Source organism: Vidua macroura, chromosome 2, assembly GCF_024509145.1.
Source record: "Vidua macroura isolate BioBank_ID:100142 chromosome 2, ASM2450914v1, whole genome shotgun sequence".
NCBI classification, from domain to species: Eukaryota; Metazoa; Chordata; class Aves; order Passeriformes; family Viduidae; genus Vidua; species Vidua macroura.
Genome location: NC_071572.1, coordinates 60,258,545 through 60,283,151, shown reverse-complemented (window position 1 = coordinate 60,283,151; position 24,607 = coordinate 60,258,545). Strand labels below are relative to the sequence as shown.

The 24,607-nt window shown below is 45.9% G+C and overlaps 1 protein-coding gene across 1 annotated transcript in view; it reads right to left on the bottom strand.

Annotated features, from left to right (window-relative positions):
- Positions 1-23,551, bottom strand: part of DGAT2 (diacylglycerol O-acyltransferase 2) — a 31,578-nt gene extending 8,027 nt beyond the window's left edge. Inside the window, exons 1-4 of the mRNA XM_053971085.1 lie at positions 23,433-23,551; positions 7,977-8,096; positions 6,927-7,034; positions 6,041-6,111 (exon numbers count right to left, since the gene is read on the bottom strand). Of these exons, the coding sequence (XP_053827060.1) occupies positions 6,041-6,111; positions 6,927-7,034; positions 7,977-8,096; positions 23,433-23,472 (339 nt within the window). The 5' untranslated portion in view covers positions 23,473-23,551. The remainder of the gene's footprint in view (positions 1-6,040; positions 6,112-6,926; positions 7,035-7,976; positions 8,097-23,432) is intronic.
- Positions 23,552-24,607: the final 1,056 nt, after the last annotated feature.

Genomic DNA, 24,607 nt, shown 5'->3' with positions numbered 1-24,607 from the left:
GCAGCATGCCCAGAAACTTGATTCCCTTCTCCCTGTTCTCAGCCTTGCCACCAGATGAAGCTACAGCTCCTGTCCTATTTAAAACAGTGGCTGTGATATAAGCATGATACAGCAGTAGGTTCTGCAAGTTGACTGGCCCTCTTCATAATTTCCTCTGGCTTTGAAGTCATGTAGAACTTCAGGAAGAGGGCACAGAGGCTTGTGGTTGCAACAGCTCTGCAGAGCCCCATTGCCTTTATGACACCAAGTCATCCTTTCATCCCCTTTCCCTTCTTTCCCAATTAATAGATGACTTTGCTTTCACTTCCCAGGATAGAAGAGCTCTCCCCTTGATCAATTACAAGAAACAGGGATCACAGACTAAAGACCAAAAACCCATCTCCAGGAAAAAAGTAATGATATGGTAAGCAACCCCTCAATTCTTGCTCAGTGGTAGAGAGACTTCTATAACAGGCTATCCAGGGCAGTGATGGACTCCACATCCCTGGAAGGAGTTAAAACTTTGTGGATGTGGCACCTGGGCATATGGGTTAGTGGTGGCCTTGGCACTTCTAGCAGAACAGTTGGGCTCAATGATCTCAGAGGACTTTTCCAACCTAGACAATATTCTGACTTTTTGACTACAGGCCTGGTAGATAGAGACACATGGCTTGGGTGCACAAGCAGCAGACCTTCCTTAAAGCTCCTGTCAGAGCAAAGTAGTGATTTCCAAGCTCATCTCTCACCTGCACCAAGCACAGATCCTTTAATAGGGAAGACAGCTGAAAGAAGGTTTGTCCTTATCATTCTGGAGCACAAGGCATCTGCATGTTGAGCTTGGCAGAGCCACACATATGGAAGACACACTATTCTCCTGCTCCAGCCCCTCCACCACACACAATGACACCCAGATCCCAGTGGAGCCCATTGCTTGGATACCTCATAGGAGCCCCAGCCAAAATGCAGCCTTATCGCTGTGGTTGTTTTCCAAGAGCTCCTGTTATGGAGCCATAGGGATGCCAATACCCATGACAATCAATCACCCACACCTCTGCAGGAGCTGGGCAAGGTGCATGCAGGGATCCAACTAAACAAAGGCAAGGAGAAGGGCTGAGATTTAGCCTCATATTTATAGGTGTGTGCTTTTCCCCAGTTTGTCCCATGTAGGCTGCCACTGCCCTCTACACCTGTCCTACAACACAGAAGCTCACAGAAGGTAAAACTGGAGGGTGCAGGTGAGGGTCAGTCTATTCTCCTGGGTAAGAAGTGACAGGACAAGAGTACACAGCCTCAAGTAGCACCAAGGGAGGTTTCAGATTACATATCAGGAAAAATTACCCAAAAGGCACTGGAATAGTTGGACTCAATCTTCAAGGTCTTTTCCAACCTTGGTGATACTATGTGTTCTTCCACCCAAGTCAAGCCAGGGAACCTAAGACCAACAGATATCAGACAGGGTTGGGCACTTCTCTGCAAGTAGAGGTCTTGCATCTGCTGATGCACAAACTCAGCCCAGGGAGGGTATGACCTGCCAATACCTTCATCTCTCCCTAAATTTAATCTAAAAGCAGGAATTTTTGAAGTAGTGTAAATCATGTATTTCTAGACTAAAGCAAGAGTGAAGATAGTGAAGTGCACAAGATGGGACTTTGGAACTAGAATGCATTTAAAGGTCCCTTCCAGCCCAAACTATCCTATGATTCCATGCCTCTCTTCAGGAGACTGATCACTCATTGCTGGTTCTTTGAACCCCTCCCCTTGAGAAGCAAATAGTGTTATCAGGTTGCCCCAAGGAATTGCTGTAGCTGTCACTGAACAACACCACTGCAACTCTGTTCTGAACCTCCAGCTGGTTTTTCCTTTTGCCTCCAAGGTCTTCTGCATTTCCACACAGCTCTTTGGAACCTCGGTGCTCCCACGATGAAGCAGTCAGCACGTCCCTGCTGCATCTCAGCTGGACAATCAGTACTGGGAGTGAAGCTGAACCTTCACCCCATTGCACTAACACACCTGTTCCCTGCTGCTGTTAAAAACCAAACATGTTTCTCTGGGAGCAAAGTCCATCCACCTGTTTAATAATAACAGATTTCTTTACATAGAACTAAGCCAGCCTACAGAAGCAGTAAGCCAGTGCAATAGTGTAAAGAAAATGAGTGTTAATATTTGAGTGCCAGATACAGCTAAAGAACCATATTGCCAATTTTATTTTTAGGAACAGTGGCACATTCAGTACTGGAGAAAGAGGACTGCAGAACCACTGCTGCTCAGCACCAGGAGCCAAAGAGCAGGAAAAAAATCAGTTGTCTGGGTGGGAGCTGAGCAGCACTGACTATGGAAGAATTCAGAGAGCACAAAACCAGAGCTCATCCTGCAAGATCCAAGCAGCAGGTCTCATGAGCATGTAAGCTTGCAAAACAACCCAAGAACTGCACTTAGCCACATCACACCCAGCAACACAATGGAAGAAATTATCTTACCTTCCCAGCAGTGCAAGCCAGGACCTGAAGACCCCTCACCAGGCTCCCAGTATTATATATGTCACAAATTCACAGAATGGCTTGGGTTGGAAGGGACATTAAAGCTCAGCTTGTTTTAATTCCCTGTCATGAGCTGGAACGCCTTCCACTACATGAGGTTAGGACAGAGCAATCTAACCCTTCTATTTCCATTCCGTAAATCATGTACAACAATTAGGGAGGAGCTTTGCCAGGTAGCTAGCCAAGACACAGAATATAAGACAAATTGTGGGGAAAAAAAAAAAAAAAAAAGACACTTTTGGCAGCAATTCCAGCTCTGGCCAGATGCCCACTCTCCCACTGCAGTGAGCGGGTCTCCCTGCACGCACCTGAAGTGCTCACAGTCTGATAGAGGTAAGCCAAAGGTCTGAAGCCCTGGCTACCTGGAGTCATACTGCACGTGGAGATATCCACATGCTCAGGCAACAGCTTCTTTATCTAAACAAAACCTTGAGATCATGGCACTCCCAGCATGACATCCTCAGATCAGCATGTGCTTAGGAGGCTGCTGGGATCAACAACATGAGATTGAGATGGTGTATGCAGATGATGTCTGCTCCAGTCCAGCCACATGCATACACCTACAAGGGCTTGGGCTTCACCTGTCACTTCAGGTCCAGGACTCAGTTCACTAGAACATTCCTCAGCTGCTTCATGTGCTGCTTAGCTTAAAGCACTATTTACAAGGCCAGCCATTAACCAGCAGACAAACTTAAGTTTCTAGTGCCCTAAAATAGCTTCTTATTGTCAGAGCAGCTGTATGAAGTCCCATAGAATGTGGCCAACTCAGCTCATGCTGAGTAACTGAGCCAGATTCAGGCTGCTTTCCAAATCCACCTGGTATTACAAAACATGACCTCATATCTCCAGGTATGGATACAATAGTCCTGGTGTTTCAGGCTGGGAGGCACTGCTGACTCTAGTGAGACCAACCTAATCAGCACAAACATTGGAGCAGAGCTTGATTCTCAAGCAGCTGCTCTAATACAGCAAGCTAAATAGGAAGAAAGTCTTGTCTGTGAGGGTGGTGAGGCCCTGGCGCAGGTTGCCCAAAGAAGCTGTAGCTGTCCCATCCCTGGAAGTATTCAAGGCCTGGCTACACAGCCTGGTCTAATGGAAGATGTCCCTGACCATGGCAGAGGGGAGGAATGAAACGAGCTTTAAGGTCCCTTCCAACTGCACTATGAATTTAATTCTATGAATTAAATCTGAGTGATAGCCCAAAATAGCTGGTACCTGTGCAGGTATGGATGCAGCTACCACAGCTCTATATGCAGACTTTGCTGGAGGCAAGTTCAGCATTACAAGTGCCACCAGTGTAGTGTGACTGTCACTGGTGTGATCTGTCCTTGCAGTGCTCAGCAGACACATGGCATAGGATGAGATGCAGCAGAGGACTGTCGTGACAAACCATAAGCCTGGGACACAAACCAAGTCCTACTGAGCCATTACACAGATCAGAATCCAGTAAAAAGGATTTTTGCAGAGATAACATTTAAACAAGTGATCCTCTGTAGACCCATCTCCCTCTTGTGCAAGAACAGGTAACTAGTTAAACCCAGGAGTTCCCATGCTCTTAGCAAGCCCAAAGCATTCTGGCTCTTGGTACCATTCTCAATACCCAGAGACATTATTCATTGTTCATGCTGATGCATTGTTGATACATCAGTCCCATAACTGCAGAAAAACACTTCTAGCACCTCTCTACCCTAAGATCCCTGTAGCAGCTTTTACCAACCCTGCAGCCAGCTGGCTGTTCCCTCAAAACACATGCAGGAGTAATCTCCCAGCTGTCGACCCTCCTGTTCTGCCCTTTGCATGTGAAATACCAGTGGACTCCATAAACCTTGCACAACTCCTCCCCCTCAGTGGCATAGGAATTACACCCATAAGGAGTTCTGACAAACAGATATTGTGAACTAGCAAGTATTTATTTTAAAACTGCTGCAAAGTTTAGTTTAATCTACTCCATTTCATCTCTAAACCTACCTAAACAACACAGCTCTTTGACAAACTTTTAATAACCACAGTGAATCTGACCTGCAGGGCTTCTGCAGAGCATATTTCCATGAAGACAAGGATAAATGTGCATCAAAGGAATCAGCAGAATCAGCACTACAAGTGACCCTTTGGAACCAAGTCCCCAGCATAACAGAACCCATTTCACCAATATCCAAGGCAGCATTGTTTAGTGCAGCACTAAGGACTTGGTACTAGAACACAACATATCTGAGACCCATCTTCAACAGCAGAGCCTGCTCAGTTCTCTGTCAGCCATGAGACCCAAGCTGACTTCCCAACTGTGCAGGCATAGTGAATTTTTCCATGTACACTTAGACTTGCCAAGAATTACCTGTTAACAACAGCAAGTTTCATAGTGAACTTGGCAGTGCTGGGTTAATGGTCAGACTTGCTCTTAAAGGTCTTTTCCAACCTAAATGGTTCTATGCTTCTCAGAGTACAACAAAAGGCTTGTTCACCAGCAGCACGCTCAGGCACCTTGAGAGTTCAAGTGACTTTGCAAAGGAAGAATCCAGTCTAAGCCGCTTTGGCATCCTGCTGTTCCTTCTGAGGCTGGAGTGTCTTGGGGATAGGTAGCTCAAAAGCTGTATCAAGGTCCCTCCCTCATACTCAAGCTGAGTAAAACTTGCCAACAACCTTACATAATAGTCTTTTCAGCTGTGTGCCCTTCCAAAGAGGATCGAGTTCCATCCTAGCCAAATTTGACCCCTGCTCTCTTCCAAGTCATCCAGCTTATTCTGCAGTCACAGAGCAGTCTGGCAGCCCTGTCCTTTCTCTGCACTGTCTGAACCAGTAGGAAAAATACAAGTATGTGGTGAGCAAGTTACAAGCTGGAGAATTGAAGCTATTCCCACTGCTGGAAAATCCACTTCTCCGAAGCAAATAGATTTGAGGACAAATTTTACTGCTCCTTGTGAAGTGCTATGACTTTTGGTGCACAAAGGTCCCAGATATTCTGGCCCAATACATCCCAGAGCAGAAGTTACTGGAAAACAGGCAAAAACTGAGCTAGATTTTATGTTTTATGAGAGGGGAACAGTGTTAGGGTCAGGCACTACACAGGACTGCTGCAGCACAGAAGAGAATCACAGAGTGATTTGCATTGGAAGGAACCTTAAAGATCATCCAATTCCAATTCCTTCCCATGGGCAGGGACACTTTCCATTAGACCAGGCAGCTCCAAGCCCCATCCAGCCTGGCTTTGAACACTTTGAGGGATGAGGCAGCTACCACTTGTTGGGACAACCTATGCCAGTGCCTCCAGAAGCTGGAGAGATGAACAAGGATTGCAGACTGCCTCCAGGAATCTGGTAAAACCACTAGAAACAGCAGCTTCTGGCAATCACATTGCCACCATTGGTAATACATTTCAGATTTTCTAACCACAGCTGCCACAAGCAATAGAATGGCAATAGTAACTGAGCCATGTCCTGCTTACAGTTCAGTGTTATAGACAGACTACTGCCAGTACAAGTCACTAAAGCAGTTAAACACCAGGGTAGGAGTGTTAAACTTTTACTTACTCTTATTGGAAAATAATCCCTGAAGTACCTCCACATAGCCCAGTTTCTCACCCACTGGGATCTTCTTCCCCCTGTTGAAAAAAATTAATCATGTCTTTAAAGCTCTTTTCACATGCCTGTCCATCTAAAAGCCTAAAGGACTCCAGCATTTGCTGTCTCACTAGAGGAATCAACACTTTCATTCCTCCAAGTGGGAGACCTACATCATTCTCTGAAATCAATGCACACTCTGGAACACAAGGTACTTCAAGCAAATGAAGGCTTGACTGCAAATTCATGGTAGACAACTCTACAATTCAAACTAGAAACACTCCTATTCAACCTTTGGGAAAGGCCAAAATCCTGGATGGTTTCAGTCATCTTGAAGCAATGGAGAACTGTGCTCATCTGGCTATAAAAATAGTTGCCAAAGTTTGTTACCACTGCTGGTTCCCAGAGCTGGCTTCTACAGGTTTGGTTTTGTTTTTCCTAAAACAAAGTCATCTGCTTAATTTGTAGCAACACTGACTCCATAGAGGAGCCACACCTTGATAATCACACCATAATCTGAACCTTGAAGGAGCTGGAGAGGACAGAAAGGTCTTGACTTTTTACATCTTTCTGAACTACAGAAAGAACCTATTCCTTATAAATATGTTAGTAAAAGCCAGCAATGGCATAATAGGAGTGAATGTTAATTTTGTATTGCCCTCAGCATCAATGAAACCTGCAGTCACTGTTCATGCCAAGGGCTGACATTTAAATCCTTCACTGAATAATGCCTTTGGTCAGTGATTCAGCCAAGTCCCGCTATGAAGAGAAGTCATCCATTACAAGGAAGTGCTTCTTGGTCCAAATATGGAGACAGGAACACTTTAACAACAAGTATCTGTTCTGCAATATTTACCTTTCTTTGGTGTATTCCAGTCAAATACCAGCCAGGCTAAATATAGAGCAGCAATCGCCCAGCAATCTGTGCACAGTATATACATGAGGATTAAAGTGCAAGCAATACCTGGAGAGGTGCAAGAAAGAAGAAAACAAGGTTGCAGCAGGTTTTGGTCTCCATTTACATCTCTTGCCTTTTGACTCTTCCATGCTGAAATCTTAGTCTCAGTCTGATGTCATTAATCCTCAAATAAATTTGATTTGGCCAAAAACCACTTATGTAGTGCTGAGGCAACTTCTTCTAGAGCTCTGGAAAACCTCAACTTCCCCTTAATGGTGCCTCCAGGCATCTCTTATATCTCCAGGTAGGGCAGCTGCTTCATCAAACTGGATGAGCATAAAGATTTCTTGTGGCCCACACCAATGGGTTTTTTCCCCACAGCTACACACATCTTCCACAGGTTACACCAGCTCTCTATCAGCCACTCCACCAGGGTGAATTGGGAAGGTAGAGTAAGACAGATGCTGAGAGCAGTCATTCTCCAGTTTAATTATTAACAATCCAGTGGAGCAGAGCAGCCTGAGGTTTCACATAATCCAAGTACCCAGGGATAAACAGGCTTTACTCTTTTACTGGTCTAACACAAACAATTCTTGCTCATCTCTGATACCTCCTGGAAAGAGACCAAGCCAAGAGGAAGGCATTCCTGTTGCAATCACTTGCATCAGTTACCAGCTGCTTCTAAGAAATCTCTGTGAATATTCCCATGAGCAAGCCAAGTAAGACATTTCCAATTGTTTCAGCCTCATTTGCACAGTAGACACTGAAACAAGCTAAACATCAGTCAGTCTTTCCATAGCTGTTGAAATTTCCTAGAGCCAGGAAAAGCAATTTATAGTTGAAAATATCAATGTAACTGGTTTACAATATCCATGTACCCCAGGAACTACACTGCTGCAGTACACATCTAGTAATTAAGTGTTAACTTAGGAAAAAGTTAACATTTTGCATTAGAATTCATCCAGAATTACTGCCAAAACCCCTTTGCTTTAGGCCAAAAGGTGTTACCCATGATAAGGAAAGTGAGAACCCATTGCAGCACAGAGATGATTTGGAGCTGTTTCTCTGCTTTGGATTTCAATAGCCTGAACAAATCCTGCAGAGCAGAAAGAATATTCGATCCTGTGCCTAAAGAAAGAAAAATAAAAGAAATAAAGTTACATTTGCACACTGAGCAAAGGAAAAAATATTTTTCCTTTGAAACAGAATCACAGAAGGAAGGGTCATCAAGTCCAATTTATTTTAGTAAGAGGTTTCAGATAAATGTGCGTTTTGCTTTTAGAGCAAGGCTTGCTAAAAGTTAGTATTTTCCATGGAGTTTGGACACCCTGGAAGAGGAAGGATTGCCATCTGCCAACATCCAGCTTTTTTCAGAATAATGGAGGGGATTACTGAATAATCATCAGTACTCACCTGAGCAAGCCTCTGTTAACTTGACCATAAAATTGCAGAGGATGTTAACATATGTTCTTAACACATACCCTCACCTCAAACTGCCAGCTCTTCAAAGTGGTGTTTGGTAAGAGGGAACCCTATGACCTCACAGTAAGATAAAGATCAGCTGCCTCAAACCACAGGCAAGCAGACACCTGGCTGTGGTCTGAGCTATTCTCATCCACCCTTCACAAGGCCTGTTGCAGAACTCCCAGTGCTGTTCAAGATAAGCTCTGTGCTCCAGCCTTCCTCAGCACAGGCCAAGGGCTGGTTGAACACCTGCCTTGGCTTGTAAAATAAGCATATATTCTATTTACCATCTGTCAGAGTTGGGGCAGGTATCTTATCTCTTCCAAGATCAATGTCTCTCTCCAGGGAGATATCTTCTGTTAATGGGCCATTGAATGGCTCACTGCATGACTGAGAAAGTTACATCATCCCGTTGTGAGATAACTCCACCCAGAGGGAGGAGCCAAGCATCTCTACCTGCATAAAATCAGCATTTTTTGAGACATCAGAACAGCCTCTTCACTAGATTCCCAGAGGAAGACCAGGCCCATCTATTCTATCACCAGACCTTCAGAGAAAACTACACCCTTTTACAGGATCACCACTTCAGCCACATTTCATCTGCCACTCCAAGAGGCGCAGCCACCATTTAACTGGACTATCACCAACACCCTGAAGAGTCAGGTTTCTGACTCTATCAGTAGTTTTGTTTGTACTAATTACATTTTTTTTAATGTAGTTTTTTCCTAGTAAAGAACTGTTATTCTCATTCTCATATCTTTGCCTGAGAGCCTTTTTATTTTGAAATTGTGGTAATTTGGAGGGAGGGGGTTTACCTTTTCCATTTCACGAGAGGCCCTTGCCTTCCTTCACAGACTCCTGTCTTTTCAAACCAAGACAGATTTTGGCGCCCAACGTGAGGCACAAGGGCATTGAGAGTAAAAAAAATATAAATATTTCTTAGGTAATCTATTTTTTTGTGCTGATATAGAAACATCTTTAAGTGTCACCATGTGGTCTAGTTTACCCTGGTTTGAGTGGCACGTGGTCGTAGCTGTATTTCTCCCATTTGTAGGCCCTTATCTAGACATGGGTCCTATAACTAAGGCTGCTGTGGCTGTTATCCAGTTTAGCTTATGGATTAATATAGTGAGAAATTCACGGATCTTTAACTTCCTCAGTGTCGTGGTTTGACATGGAAGTGAATTTTTTTTCCAGGAAGTTGGGTCAAACCAATCAGTGGTCAGGTTTGGATATTGGCACCTGGAGTGACCACTGAAAGTATGGACACGCCTCTGAGAACACAGGGGGTTAAAAGCAAGAACTCCCAGGAGAACTCTCTCTTTTGGTTCCGGTCGTCAGAGAGTGCAGACCTCCCCTGCCCGGCCTCAGGCTGGGTGGGGGAGGGGAAGCCACGCGGCCTTGTCCAGGTAGGCCGAGGGGCTGAGGGTCTGGAACCAAGCCAGCTCCTGTGGACGGAAGGGTGGAGAGAAGCGGAGATGCCTTTGCCCCCCCCCCCCCAAGAGGGAAAGAGACAGAGAGCCTGGCGGCACCTGGAAATTTGCCGGCAGAGGAGAAGGGGGGGGGGGGGGGGATGCCCACCGTGGGAGGCGGAATGCTGGATTGAGATATCAGCCGTCCAGGGAGTCTGAACTTTTAACCCTTTCCAGGAAATGAGGGCTTTTTAAAAGTATTACTCCTCCTTGATTTGTAGTGGAAGAGAGATAGTCCGGGAACTGAGATGTTAGAAGAAGAAATATTTAGGTGGGAAGAGATGATGAAGTAGCTTTGGCTGGACTTTTCTTGTTAGCCATGGACTGAACCAAACTCTCCTGCAATAGAGACTGCATTTTAGGGGGATGCAGTGGTGACCCAAGGAGACCTGTTTCAGCTTCGAGCAGCACAAGAATGGCGAGAAACGAAGAAAGCTGAAGAGGGAATGGTGATACCCTCTGTCTTCGGGAAGAAGATGAGTCCTGTTTTTGGACCCCTCGGCCCCAGGGGAAAATGGGGGGGACTGTAGTCCCAGGATGAGAAACTGAACTGTTATATCTTTGGGTCCGTGGCAAAGCATCCTTAAAGGAGCCCTATGAGCAGTCTGTCCATGCACGGTGGTGAGAGCACTGTGACATGGAATGGAGAGTGTCACACTGGCAGATTTTTTCCGGGCGGTTGCCATGTGTGACAGGGAAACACAGGGGGGCAGCTGTGTTTCCTGGGGGTCTGTGGTACAAGAGAGACTTCTCTCTCCCTTGATAGTTTGAGTATAGATTACCTGAAGGGTGGTGATTTGATCAAGAATCCCGGGTGATGTTTCATGGCTGGGTGTTTTTGGAATTGGGAGGAGGAGGGGTGGTTTAAAAGGTCTTCATCCTGGATTTAGTTTATGTGTTTTCTGTATTAGTAGTAGTTTAATAAAGTTTTTTTCCTTTGTTATTAAGCTTGGGCCTGCTCTGCTCTGTTCCTGATAACATCTCACAGCATTTATTTAGAAAAAGTGCATTTTCATGGGGATGCTGGCATTGCGCCAGTGTCCAACCATGACACTCTGGAAGGCAGGTACATGGATTCAGAGCTATCACACACTAACTGTATGTTTTTGGGGTTACTTTAATAATGGTACCTACTGTGAGGAAATGACACCGGGGGAAATTTTCTCCCAACCCTTTAACCATCTTTTTAGGTCTGCTCCACCAGTTTTCGAAGGGTTAAGATCCACTCTAAATGCTAATGATATCATACAATGGGTAGTGTTGCTGATATGCCTGTTAAGCCTGTTATATTTAGCACTCAGAGATAAGGGAAGATTAACCTGGATAACTACCCTGACACCTACACCAGAGACTAGGGATGCTGCTGCAGAGCCTGACACTGCCCCAGAGACTAGAGATGCTACTGCTCCAGAGCCTGACCCTGCCCCACAACCCGCCTCAGAAATGAACCACCCAGATTGAGTGAGGGTTCTGGTTAAGGAGATACGTGAGATGCTGAAGGAGTGCATTTCCCCAGCTAGTGAGAAACCCTCCCTTTGCCTTAAAGAGTACAGCTGTGGAACCCGCAATTGTTACAACTGTCCAGGTTCCAGCTGAACCACAAAAGCAGTCCCAGCCAGCAGCAGTTGCCCCAGTAGAAACAAGGAGGTCTACGATGAAAGCAGAGCACCCAGACAGGGATAGGAATGGAGGAACTTCACAACCCACAGACGAGCCAGAGGTTGCGATCATCACCGAGTCCCTGACGTATGAAAGTCTCCGTAATTTTCACAAAGACATTGTGCGACGAGGGCGTGAGGCTTATACTACCTGGTTACTCCAGGTGTGGGACCTTATGGGTACAAGCATCCAGCTGGATGGTAGTGAGGCAAGGAACTTGGGACCCTTGACCCAGGACTCAGGTATGAATCAGATTTTTGAAAGGGAGCCAGGGTCCCTTTCTCTCTGGGAGCGACTTTTAGTGAGTGTCAGAGGGAGGTTTGTCCACAGGGAGAGAATGCAGGAGCACCATCATAGAATGCGCTGGAAGACCCTTGAGGAAGGGATCCAGCAGTTGAGGGAAGTGGCAGTATTAAAAGTACTCTTTAGGAGGGATGGACAGCATGATAATGACCCTGACAAGGTCAGGTGCACAGGGCAAATGCTGTAGAGTCTAGCAAATCTTGGGCCATCTCAATACACCACTTTCATCGCAACAATTGATGCTGACACTAACTGAGAGACAGTGGGTTCTGTTACCAACAAACTTAAGAATTATGAGAGTATGATTAATGGCCCAATGCAGGCTCATATCTCAGCTGTGATTAAGGAGTTCAAAGAGGAGATGAGGGAGGAGATGAAGAAGGTTAATGCAGCACCCGTGCAAGTCACAGGCCCCACAGTCAGAGCCCAACATTCCCCAGCTAGAGAGAGAGGGTACACCCCAAGGGCTAATCTGTAGTTCTTCCTGCGTGACCATGGGGAAGACATGAGAAGGTGGGATGGGAAACCCACTTCTGTCCTGGCAGCATGGGTGTGTCAACTCAAGGAGAAAAACTCTAATCGGGGGAGTTCCACCAAGGTGAAGGTAGCCTCAACCTCCCATAACCAAGCTGTTGGATACGATCTGTCAGACCCCCTTGAAGGAACCTCTAGTATGTATGCCCAGGAAAGGAATAATAACCAGGGTTAGAGGGGCCCTGTCTCTAGCCAAAGAGAGGCACGAGAAAACCGGATCTTCTGGATGGTGTGGATCCGATGGCCTGGCACATCAGAGCCACAAAAATATGATGCTTTAGTTGATATTGGTGCGCAGTGTACTCTGATACCGTTGGGACATGTGGGGGCAGAGCCTGTTTCCATTGCTGGTGTGACAAGGGGATCGCAGCAATTGACCCTGGTGGAAGCCGAGGTGAGCCTGACAGGGAAATAGTGAAAGAAACATCCTATAGTAACTGGCCCAGACACTCCGTATATTCTAAGCATAGATTCCTGTGGAACAGCTATTACAAAGACCCAAAGAGACTCAAGTGGGCTTTTAGAATAGCTACTGTAGAGGCAGAAGACATTAAGCAATTAAACACCTTGCCTGGACTGTCAGAAAACCCGTCTACAGTAGGACTCCTAAGGGTAAAAGAGCAACGCGTGCCAATTGCGACCTTGACAGTGCACCGCCGGCAGTATCAGACGGATCGAGATGCTGTGATCCCCATCCACAGAATGATTCATGAGCTAGAGAGCCAAGGGGTGGTCAGCAAGACCCACTCACCCTTCAACAGCCCCATCTGGCCTGTGCGCAAATCTGACAGAGAATGGAGATTGACTGTGGACTATTGTGGCTTAAATGAAGTGACTCCACTGCTGAGCGCTGCTGTACTGGATATGCTGGAACTCCAGTACGAGCTGGCCTCCAAGGCAACAAAGTAGTATGCCACTATTAATATTGCTAATGCGTTTTTCTCCATTCCTCTGGCAGCAGAATGCAGGCCTCAGTTTGCTTTCACCTGGAGGGGTGTGCGGTACACCTGAAACCAACTGCCCCAGGGGTGGAAGCACAGTCCTACCATCTGCCATGGACTGGTCCAGACTGCACTAAAAAAAGGGTGAGGCTCCAGAACACCTTCAATACATCGATGATATCATTGTGTGGGGGAGCACAGCAGCAGAAGTGTTTGGGAGAAGTGAGAGGATCATCCAGATACTGCTAGAAGCTGGCTTTGCCATCAAGAAGAGCAAAGTCAAGGGACCTGCCTGAGAGATCCAGTTCCTGAGAGTGAAATAGCAAGATGGACGGCGCCAGATTCCCACTGAGATCATCAACAAGATCACGGCGATGTCTCCACCAACCAGCAAAAAAGAAACACAAGCTTTCCTAGGTGCCATAGGTTTTTAGAGAATGCACATTCCCCAGTATAGCCAGATTGTGAGCCCTCTTTACCTGGTTACCTGCAAGAAGGATTTCCACTGGGGCCCTGAGCAGCAACAAGCCTTCACCCAGATCAAGCGGGAGATTGCTCATGCTATAGCCCTTGGCCCAGTCAAGGCGGGACCAGAGGTCAAGAATGTGCTCTACTCTGCAGCCGGGAACAATAGTTTGTCCTAGAGCCTTTGGCAGAAGGTGCCTGGTGAGACTCGAGGTCGACCGCTGGGATTCTGGAGCCGAAGTTACAGAAGGTCCGAAGCCAACTACACCCAACAGAGAAGGAAATCTTAGCTGTCTACAAAGGAGTTCAAGCTGCCTCAGAGGTGACTGGCACGGAAGCACAACTCCTCCTGCCACCCCGACTCCCGGTGCTAGGGTGGATGTTCAAAGGGAAAGTTCCTACTAGCCACCATGCCACTGACGCCACATGGAGCAAATGGAATGCCCTCATCACCCAGCGCGCCCCTATTGGAAACCTGAATCACCCTGGGATTTTAGAAATAATTATGAACTGGCCAGAAGGTGAAAACTTTAGTCTCACTGATGACGAGGAGCAGGTACAAGCAACAAAGGCTGAAGAAGCTCCACCATATAACTAACTAGCAGCAGAGGAAACATGCTATGCTGTTTTCACTGACGGTCCCTGTTGCATCGTAGGGATGAACCAGAAGTAGAAAGCAGCCGTATGGAGCCCCACACGACAAGTTGCACAAGCTACCGAAAGAGAAAGTGGATCAAGCCAACTCACTGAACTCAAAACCATTCAGCTGGCCCTAGACATTGCTGAAAGGGAGAAGTAGCCAAAGCTCTACCTTTATATCAATTAGTAGACGGTAGCCAATGCTCTGTGGGGCTGGCTGAGAGGGTAGAGAGAAAGGCCAACTGGTATGTAGTGGAAAACTAATCTGGGCTGCTGATATATGGAAAGACATTGCCTCTTGGGTGGAGAAACTAACGGTGAAAGTCCATCATGTAGATGCCCATGTCCCCAAAAGTTGAACTAATGAGGAGCACCAAAACAACGAGCAGGTAGATCAGGCAGCAAGAATAGAGGTGTCAAAGATAGACTTAGATTTGCACCATAAGAGGGAGTTGTTCCTGGCTCGATGGGCTCATGATGCCTCAGGTCATCAGGGCAGAGATGCCACCTACAAGTGGGCATGAGACCAAGGGGTGGATCTAACCATGGACAGCATTTCTCAGGTTGTCCATGACTGTGAGACATGTAATGCCATCAAACAGGCCAAGCGGGTGAAGCCCCTGTGGTATGGTGGACGGTGGTCCAAGTACAAGTATGGGGAGGCCTGGCAGATTGACTACATCACACTGCCTCAGACACGCCAAGGCAAGTGCTAACGTGCTGACCATGGTGGAAGCCACCACTAGATGGCTGGAGACCTACCCTGTGCCTCATGCCACTGCCCAGAACACCATCTTAGGCCTGGAAAAGCAAGTCCTGTGGAGACATGGCACACCTGAGAAAATTGAGTCTGACAACAGCACCCATTTCAAGAATGGCCTTATCAAAACCTGGGCCAGGGAACATCGTATCAAATAGATATATCATATTCCCTATCATGCTCCAGCTGCCGGCAAAGTTGAACCGTGCAATGGACTCCTTAAGACTACCCTGAAGGCACTTGGTGGGGGAACATTTAGAAACTGAGAAATGAACCTGGCAAAAGCAACCTAGATGGTCAACACCCGAGGGTCCATCAATCGAGCTGGTCCTGCCCAGTCAGAACCCTTGCACACAGTGGATGGAGATAAAGTCTCTGTGGTACATATGAAAAGTATTTTAAGAAAAATTGTTTGGATTAATCCCACCTCAGGCAAAGACAAACCCATCCGTAGAATTGCTTTTGCTACCTGGTTACACTTGGTAGGTAATGCAGAAAAATGGGAAACCCATTGTGTGCCACAGGGAAACCTAGTCTTAAGTGAGAACTGGGTGTAAGATTTCATTGTGACAGGGATAGAAATAGAATAAAGGGTAGATAATGTCCTAGCTTGTAAGATAAGCATATATTCTATTTACCATCTGTCGGAGGTGGGGCAGGTATCTTCTGTTAAGTTGGGCAGTTTTCTTATCTCTTCCAAGATCAATGTCTCTCTCCAGGGAGATATCTTCTGTTAATGGGCCATTGAATGGCTCACTGCCATTCAATGACTGAGAAAGTTACATCATCCCGTTGTGAGATAACTCCACCCAGAGGGAGGAGCCAAGCATCTCTACCTGCATAAAATCAGCATTTTTTGAGACATCAGAACAGCCTCTTCACTAGATTCCCAGAGGAAGACCAGGCCCATCTATTCTATCACCAGACCTTCAGAGAAAACTACACCCTTTTACAGGATCACCACTTCAGCCACATTTCATCTGCCACTCCAAGAGGAGCAGCCACCATTTAACTGGACTATCACCAACACCCTGAAGAGTCAGGTTTCTGACTCTATCAGTAGTTTTGTTTGTACTAATTACATTTTTTTTAATGTAGTTTTTTCCTAGTAAAGAACTGTTATTCTCATTCTCATATCTTTGCCTGAGAGCCTTTTTATTTTGAAATTGTGGTAATTTGGAGGGAGGGGGTTTACCTTTTCCATTTCACGAGAGGCCCTTGCCTTCCTTCACAGACTCCTGTCTTTTCAAACCTCAACATAAAACCCTCAGGATCCACAACTCTATGAGTAAGGAAAACTATCAACATTCCTCAAGCAGTAAATAAGAAGGAAGGAGCTGAAAGCCACTCTTGTAGAAGCTTAATACACTCAAGTGGGGAAAAAACCCAAAAGTGGGTAAAACACTGAAAACACTTGCTTTCTATATGAAGAACCACCCACTGCATCTTTTGGCAGTATACACGACCTCCAGAAAGAATCACTTCCAAGTGGGCTTTCCTTCACTTTTCTTCATTACTTTATTTACAAGCACCATGATAACTGGCCAAAATACAAATCACTTTATGTGTATTTACATATTTTCTTTTGTATTTAATGATCAGCCTGTTATTAGGACTATGAAAGCAGCTATTACATTGAATAGGTTCAGTTCTTGCTGACAAGTTATTACCTGCTAGTGGTAATAGCATAACAAGTGTTCACACTCAGTCAAATTAAAGTGATTGAAAATAGCTTCTCTAGGTATAAGTAGGCACTAGTATTTTTGGTAGTTTCTACAAACATACTCTAACTGGTGCATCTTTAAATATGTAAAGCAACTGTTTCACAGAAATGAGGGTCAATTTACATTAGGTAAGGAAAAGTTTTTTACTATGAGGGTGGTGAAACACTGGCATAGGTTACCCAGAGATGCCTCATCCCTGGCAACATTCAGGGGGGAGCCACACCAAAGGCTACAGTCTAAATTTAGAGCCAGACCACCCAGTTCAGACCCTTAGTTCTGGTTAGTCCATGTTACATGAACAATCCCAGAAGTGCGTTGGGCATTAATTATACTCTAAGCAGACCAAGTCTTAGGCTGGAATAGATCATACCACTACAACTGCGAGTAAACTGAAACCTACAGTACTAATCCAGGTTGAAACAACAGCTAGAGCTGTAGACAGTTCTTTACAAGATAATACAGTGCAGTATTAAGACTGAATTCTGCAAGCAGTTCTCCTGTTTTTGAGGCAAGACAGGACAATGTCAAAACATCAAAATGTCACATGCACTGATTTGCCACACTAGAGTATCTAAGCAGTGAGATTCAGATGCTGTAAAATCTAGCAGTAAATCCCCAAATTTGGGGTGAGGGATGAACTTCACCCAATTTTTTACAAAGCCAGTTGCCTGTTCAGGGGTAAAAGAAATCTTTGGGTTTAGAATAGTTTGTATTCAAAGAGGCCTTTATAGCTCATCTCAATCCAATACCCTGCCATGGTTTCCACTAGACCAGGTTGCTCAACTCTTGCTGAGGGGCCACAGCTCCAGGAACTTGCTATCCCAGAAACCTTACAAAATTGCATGTGGACAGACTTGATATAGACTGAGGATTACCAGATACAAGTTTAAAGAAAGCGTTTAGCAAAAGTGGTGTCACTGGACATATGTCTATGTCCTCCAAAAGAAGCCAAAAGTCTTAGAGATTATTTGTGACTCACAATAAAAGCCCAGTCCCATGTAATTTTTTTCTTCCAGTACTCGCATTTACACTACTAAACCTCTTTGGCTTCATAAACCAAACACTCTAGCCTTGGATCAGCTAAATCCCTATCCTCTTCCCAAAGAGAACAGTTGTTTATCCCTCTAGATGAGAATTTGTACTTCAGCATTTTCTAGATGTTTGAACAAATTGTAGGCATTGCCAGCCCTGTAAATAGAGCAGTATTGAGTAGCACAAATCAACCTGTCAGCTTGTTTTTCGAACCTCGTAAAACTCACATTCAACTTCTGCAGACAGAGGGAAGGCAGTGGTTTGCCACACGGCTCTAAGCACCTGACCTTGGACAAGTGTCTTGGGTCAGTTATTTGCTGAAAGCAAAGATATCCTTCAAAGAGAACAAGATTTTCCACACCAGGAAAGCCAGTAGTTACCATGGCCTGAATACTAGCATTTAATTCTCAGTTAAGAAATGAAAGATGCCCAGTAGCAAAGGAAAGGACCATGGGAATGGTCAGTCAACCTGGCAAGTTCATCAGGCCTACCTTTGTACCAAACCTGCAGATTAACCCATTTCATCAACGAGGCATTTACACACCTTAGTGCCAAGACAATCCTTTCCAGACAGTTCTGAGCTTCCCGTTCATCATGTATGACTGACACTGTGTATTCAACTCCCAGGCAAGCCTTATCTCCTTTCAGCTTCAGTAACCAGGAGGCATTTTTGGAAAGACTCTCCATGCTCTGGAGAACCAGGCCAGTTACTAGTGACACACAGCAGAAGAGCTTTGACAAATCAACAGAAATGGGGAGAAGGGGGAGCTGGCACTCAGCCACAGAAGAATAACCCAACACTGACACTTGAGTTCAGTCCATTAGAGAAAATACTTCCTCCTAATGGCTCACCTGTGGGCCCACACCAAACACCTTTCACATATTAAAAACCCATGGCATTTTCTCTAACTTTCAGGGAACAGATTACCCTTATAACCTAGCTTAAAAGGGCCCAGTAGACATAACTATAATTTGTATACATTCCTATCAGTCTTTTCCCAAGGAAATATCCTGAATCCTGAAGAAACCCAAACCTCCATCTTTTGCTGCTGAAGACAGTAGCTCCTATGCTGGCCACACAGCACACCCCCTGGAGCATTTTCCAGGGTACCTGGAAAACTGGAAAGCCTGTCTGGGGAGCCTTAACTAGACGACCATTAAGATCCTTTTTAACCCAAGCCATTCCATGACTGTTGGGGTCAGCCTTGGCAAACCATATCTATACAAGACATACTTTACCAACAGCTTTCCTGGTCTCCAGTTCACACTGCAGCCCATTCCCTGGAGTACTGATGGGATACTCCCTGCACTAAGCCATGCATGGCTCTCAAGGACTTTCCTTGTCACAATGGACAGAGTAACAACTTCTCCAGGAGAACTTCTCCCTGCTGCTCAAAGATGGCAGTCATCTGCCACCTTCCAAGGAAGCTCAGGGACATTAGCCAGCTATCCTGCAACTGCCGATGGGCTCACCATACTTTTATCATTTAGTTCCATTTAACATCAAATGCAGGAGTTGCTACCAAGGCAGTCCTGGAATCAGCAAACGGTTTGACCAAGCATTTGACTCCTGCATTACGGACTCAGCATCCAGTGCTCTTCTAGCACAGTTTATTTCAGATAAATTACACAAACAACACTTATCTAGGCAGGGAAGTAGAATCAAAATCCCAATAACGGAAGTAAACAGGACTTCACACGTGGGCACCAGAAAAACCCAACTGACAGGACTTAATTAAACAGCAGCAAAAGAAATTGCCTGAAAAGAAGTACAAGTGTTACATATAGTTAAAAATACACTGAAACCTTATTAAAGCCAAGCTTCATCTGCCACCTTTTCCAGACAATTAGCATGCTAATTCTTGGTCAAGAATGAAACTGCTTCCTTATTTAGATGAAAACCATATTAGATCCATCAAAGGATAAGCTGCAAATAGACATTTTGAGCTATGTATTTTGCAGAGAAGCTGAAACTAGAACAAAGATAGATAAGAAAAATAGACCAGTACTAGAATATTCAGGAGGACACAGCCTCCCACGCAAGAGCAGGAGCCCACACAGCACGCTGGTGCACCTGTAAAAGCCCTTGAGCAACACTAGTTATTTTGTGTCTTAGGTTTACTTGGGTGCCCCAAGCACAAGCATATTCACTATAGAGTAAACAATTTGTTAAGAAAATAATGAGTAATCAGTGAAGAGTATAGTTATCCTGCCCTGTACACAGCTTTACAACAGTTTGCTCCTGTCCCAGGAAGCTACTCAATTACATATTATCTACAGTATGGTGTGTCTACAACTGGAGATCAACAATATTTTGAACAGGGACATGCAAATAAAAATTTATATCAGCTCTTTTAGAAAGGAGCTGGGATTCTCCAGACCCAGGAAACAAATCTGTCATGATTACTTATCTTAGTTCTGGATTTACTCACAGCACTAAACTCAGCCCTCAATCTCCACACTCACAGCAGTATGTATGTTACAATTATGTAACCACAAGACCACACTGTCCCAGACCAGCCAACAAGCTTAGATTTAAGTTAGCAACACTGAATAGGTCTGGACAAGAGAAAATGACCCATCCTACTATAGCTCATCAGTGTGTCCAGAGCACATGAGAGCTCTGAAAGAGGGGTTGCATATGAGCAAGCCCAGACCTTCACCTCCCAAGCAACTGTGTAAAGAGACAACACCTCATTGCAGCCAGCTGTGATCCTGTTCTCCCAAAACAGGAGCTCCCAGGCTGCCCACCCCAGAGCAGAATTCAGGTCTGGTAAACCTCACATGCAGTGTAAGACTAACTCCAAGATAAAGCTGAGCAAAATCATCTTCTTCATCCCAAACTTCTTTCTGATGAAGTAACATTAGAAAAGACATTTCAGCACAGCACAGCCTTTCAAGGTTCCAGCCAGACTAGCAGCTTTCCTCAGGGGAGCGGGATTGAGACCGAGCTCCTTGCTGCTCTGCCAAACACAAGGAGGAGACTTCCTGGGCATCCTATGGCCAAAGTGGGGCAGATCAAGATAAGGAGACCACAACCCCTCCTACCCAACTAGGTTTCTCAGAGCATTATCCAACCCTAGGCATTGGTCCAAGGTCTGCTCTGATTTTTGCAGTACGGGGTTGATATCAAAGGACATTCCTCTGCATACATACAGGGATGGATATAGAGGCAGATGCATGCACCTCTTTTTCTGCCTGTTTTTAAATAGGATCAGACTTAATTCAGCCAATTTTACAAGCACCAGAACAAAATCAGATGCCAGGAAAACAAGAAGACTAAAGGACAGTATGAACCATTCAGATGCTCACCCCAAAGTCAGCCCTTTGCACAAGCATGGTACTTGGAAAAAAATATTCAGGGACATAGGAAAAAAAAATCTAGTGAGTTTGTTCTACACATCCTCTGTAGTGGGACAAGTTGTCCAACATGATCAAGCAGTACATAAGATCTCATGAATGAATCTCTACCACATCACCTCTGCCAGTTTTGATCTGCAGGGTCCCACACCACTATCTCCATACCCAGTCTGAGTCAGAGCTCCTCTGGGAGGCACCCGAATTCAGCTCTGAAGACAGTCCTGTGCTTTCCTGCCCATGCAGGCTACAGCACTGGCATGGAGTTGGTAGATGTTGCAGTCACCAAGACAATATCCCTTGTCTCCCCAGGCAGAATTAAGTTAAGTTAAAAAGCACAAATATCACTGCAGGATCCCCACGAGGTGTCTCAGAGGAAAACTGACCTGAGAAGAGTTAAGACAGCTTTCCATCACTAATCAGGATTATCTAGAGATGAGGCCAATCACTGTCTCTAAACCACACTCCATTTTGAATTATGCATGTGTCCTAGATCCATCATTAACATGCCAGTGCCAACAAGGTGGCTGCTGAGGTCTCAGGTCAACCCTACATATTTTATAGGTTTCCTGAATTATTTATTCTCTGCACTTAGTTTGCAGTTAATGCTCAATATAACTGTTCAGATTATGCTAATTCAAATAACTTCTCTCAACTGAAAATATAACTTGTCCTCTGTTAGTCATGCAAGCAAGTGAAGTTATTTTAAAAAACAGATCTGAAAACAGGAAACACATGCAGGTCTTCTTCCCAGTCAGTTCACAACTGATCCTTCAGATCAATCTAATATCCTGGCTGAGATGAGCACCAGCACCTCTACACGCAGGACTGGACAGGACTGTGCAAAATCAAGACTTCAGAGGTTAATTCACCAAGTTAATGTCCTTTCAGCTCTGCTAATGATTTGTTTAATCAATAAAACATTTTACAGGTCCCTTCATCCCAGGAGGTATTAGCAGTTTGCCTTTTGATGGCAAAAAGCCTTTCACAACACAGAGCAATCACTCAAGGACCCTCCACAAATCACAGGTTAAATCGTTCTTCAACTGCATTTTCACACACAACCCACCCTGTTTGCAAATCCTGACCTTTCTCTAAACAAGCACCCTTGCAGAAGGGATACAAAACTCTATCTAGCAAAACATTAAGACTTGCTGAATTAATTCTTACAAGATCCTTTGAGATGCCTTTACAAGCAAGCAAGGTAGCTTGTGGTTTGGGATTCCCTATACTCTCTCCAAAGCCTTTAACCAACATATTCCAGCGTGCAGGGAAGTGTTCGGTGTCTGCAGCAGCTCTGTCCACGAGGGGTGTCAGCCACTGACACCTATTCCACTACTCTCAACAAGCCACTTACCAGCACGGAGGGCTGTTAAAGAAAACTTCGCAGAACGGGCTACCACGGAACTCCTGCTGAGCAGTGAATCTTCAGTTCCTCATTATAACACAGCAAAAATAGCAACATGTTGCCATTTTTCCTCTCTCCCCTTGATGTAGGTGTGGGGAACACAGTATTATGAAACAGCTGGATTCGCTAAAGAGGCCTTTTCCCAGATAAATGAAATCATATGAAAATAAAGTTGAGACCGAACTTTATCAGCCGCGCAGCACGGATAAAGCGACTACACTTCTCTTCCTACCATGACAAAAGAAAGTGGGGGGGAGGGGGAGACACGTTTACAGGCAAGCGCCCCACGCCCACATTTTGCCAAGGTGCAAACTTACTGTAGTTTGTATCTTGGCAAAATATACAAGACTGACTAGAGCCGTTTCCAACAGCTCCAGGAGCGCACCCCGAGCCTCCGAGCCACTAAAACACAAAATCTGCGCAGAGACCTGTAATCCTCTACCCAAGAAAAGATACAGCTGCCTCCCGCCATTGCACATCGCTCTTCCCCCTCCTTATTCCCCTTGAACAACGTTCCTGCGGCAAAAAAAAAAAAAAAAAAAAAAAAAAAAAAAAGGAGCAATATCTTAAAGCGGACTGTTTCGGTGCTGCTCCCACCCCAGCCCTTGAAGCACCAGAACGCTGCTCCGCACCGCAGTATTTCCCTCCGGGCACGAAGACTCATCTCCACCCCTTCCCAGTGTCCCCCCTCTCCCCCCGCCGGTACCTCGGACCACTCCGGAGTAGGCAGCGATGATGGTCTTCATGGCGGGAGGGGTGGTTAGGACTGGGGTAAGGCCATGGGATGGAGCAGCGCACCACGCTACGCCACCCCCCTGCAGCCAGCGAGTAGGAGAGCCACTAGTCGCGTATCCATATATAGCCCAGGGAGGAGGAGGAGACGGAGGGAGGTGGAGGGGCGGGCGGTTCCCGGGTCCCATGTCCCAGCCCAGGCGTGGGGGTAGGGGGAAGGTCTTGGTCCAGGTGATGCAGCTTTCTGCATGGGATAGGGATTAGGGAGTGAGGAGACCAAGCAGAGGCCCGCCTCCTATACAGGCTGTTTCACGCCCTGTTTTATAGAATCACAGAACGATTTGGATTAGCACAGACGTTAAGACTCATCTATTTACAACACCCTGCCATGGGCAGGATCACCTTCCACTAGACCAGGTTGCCCTGAGCTGAATTCAACCTGGTCTTGAGTACCTCCAGGCATGAGGCAGCCACCGCTGCTCTGGGTAGCCTGTGCCAGGGCCTCACCACCATCACAGCCAAAAATTTTTTCCCAATATCCCATCTAACCCTGTCCCGTGACAGTGAGAAGCATTCCCCTTTGTCCTGTCCCTCCAGGCCCCTGTCCAAAGTCCTGCTCCAGCTCTCTTGCAGCCCCTTTAGGCACTGGCAGGCTCTCTGAGGTCTCTCCCTGGAGAAAAGAGCCTTCTTTTCTCCAGGTTGAACACCCCCAGCTCTCCCAGCCTATCTCCAGAGCAGAGGGACTCCCACCCTCGGAGCATCTCCATGGCCTCCTCTGGATGCACTCCAGCAGCTCCATGTCATTCTGATGTTGGTTACCAGAGCTGGAGGCAGCACTGCAGGTGGAGTCTCACCTGAGTGGGGCAAAGGGGCAGAATCCCCCCTCCCCTGCTCCCTACACTGTGTGATCAGCCCAGCACACAGGGGCTTCTAGGCTGGCAAAGCACATGGCTGGGGAATGTTCAGTTTCTTGTCCACCAGCACCCGCAAGTCCTCATCTTCAGGGCTGCTCTCAATCCATTCTCCCCCCTCACTGGTGGTGAGAGGGTCACCCCATTCCTCTACTAATGATGAGCTGTTTAAAACACCCTCTTCTTGTTCAAATGCTCTCCCACTCCACTCTTGGCTGATTTTATCTTCCCCAGCTGG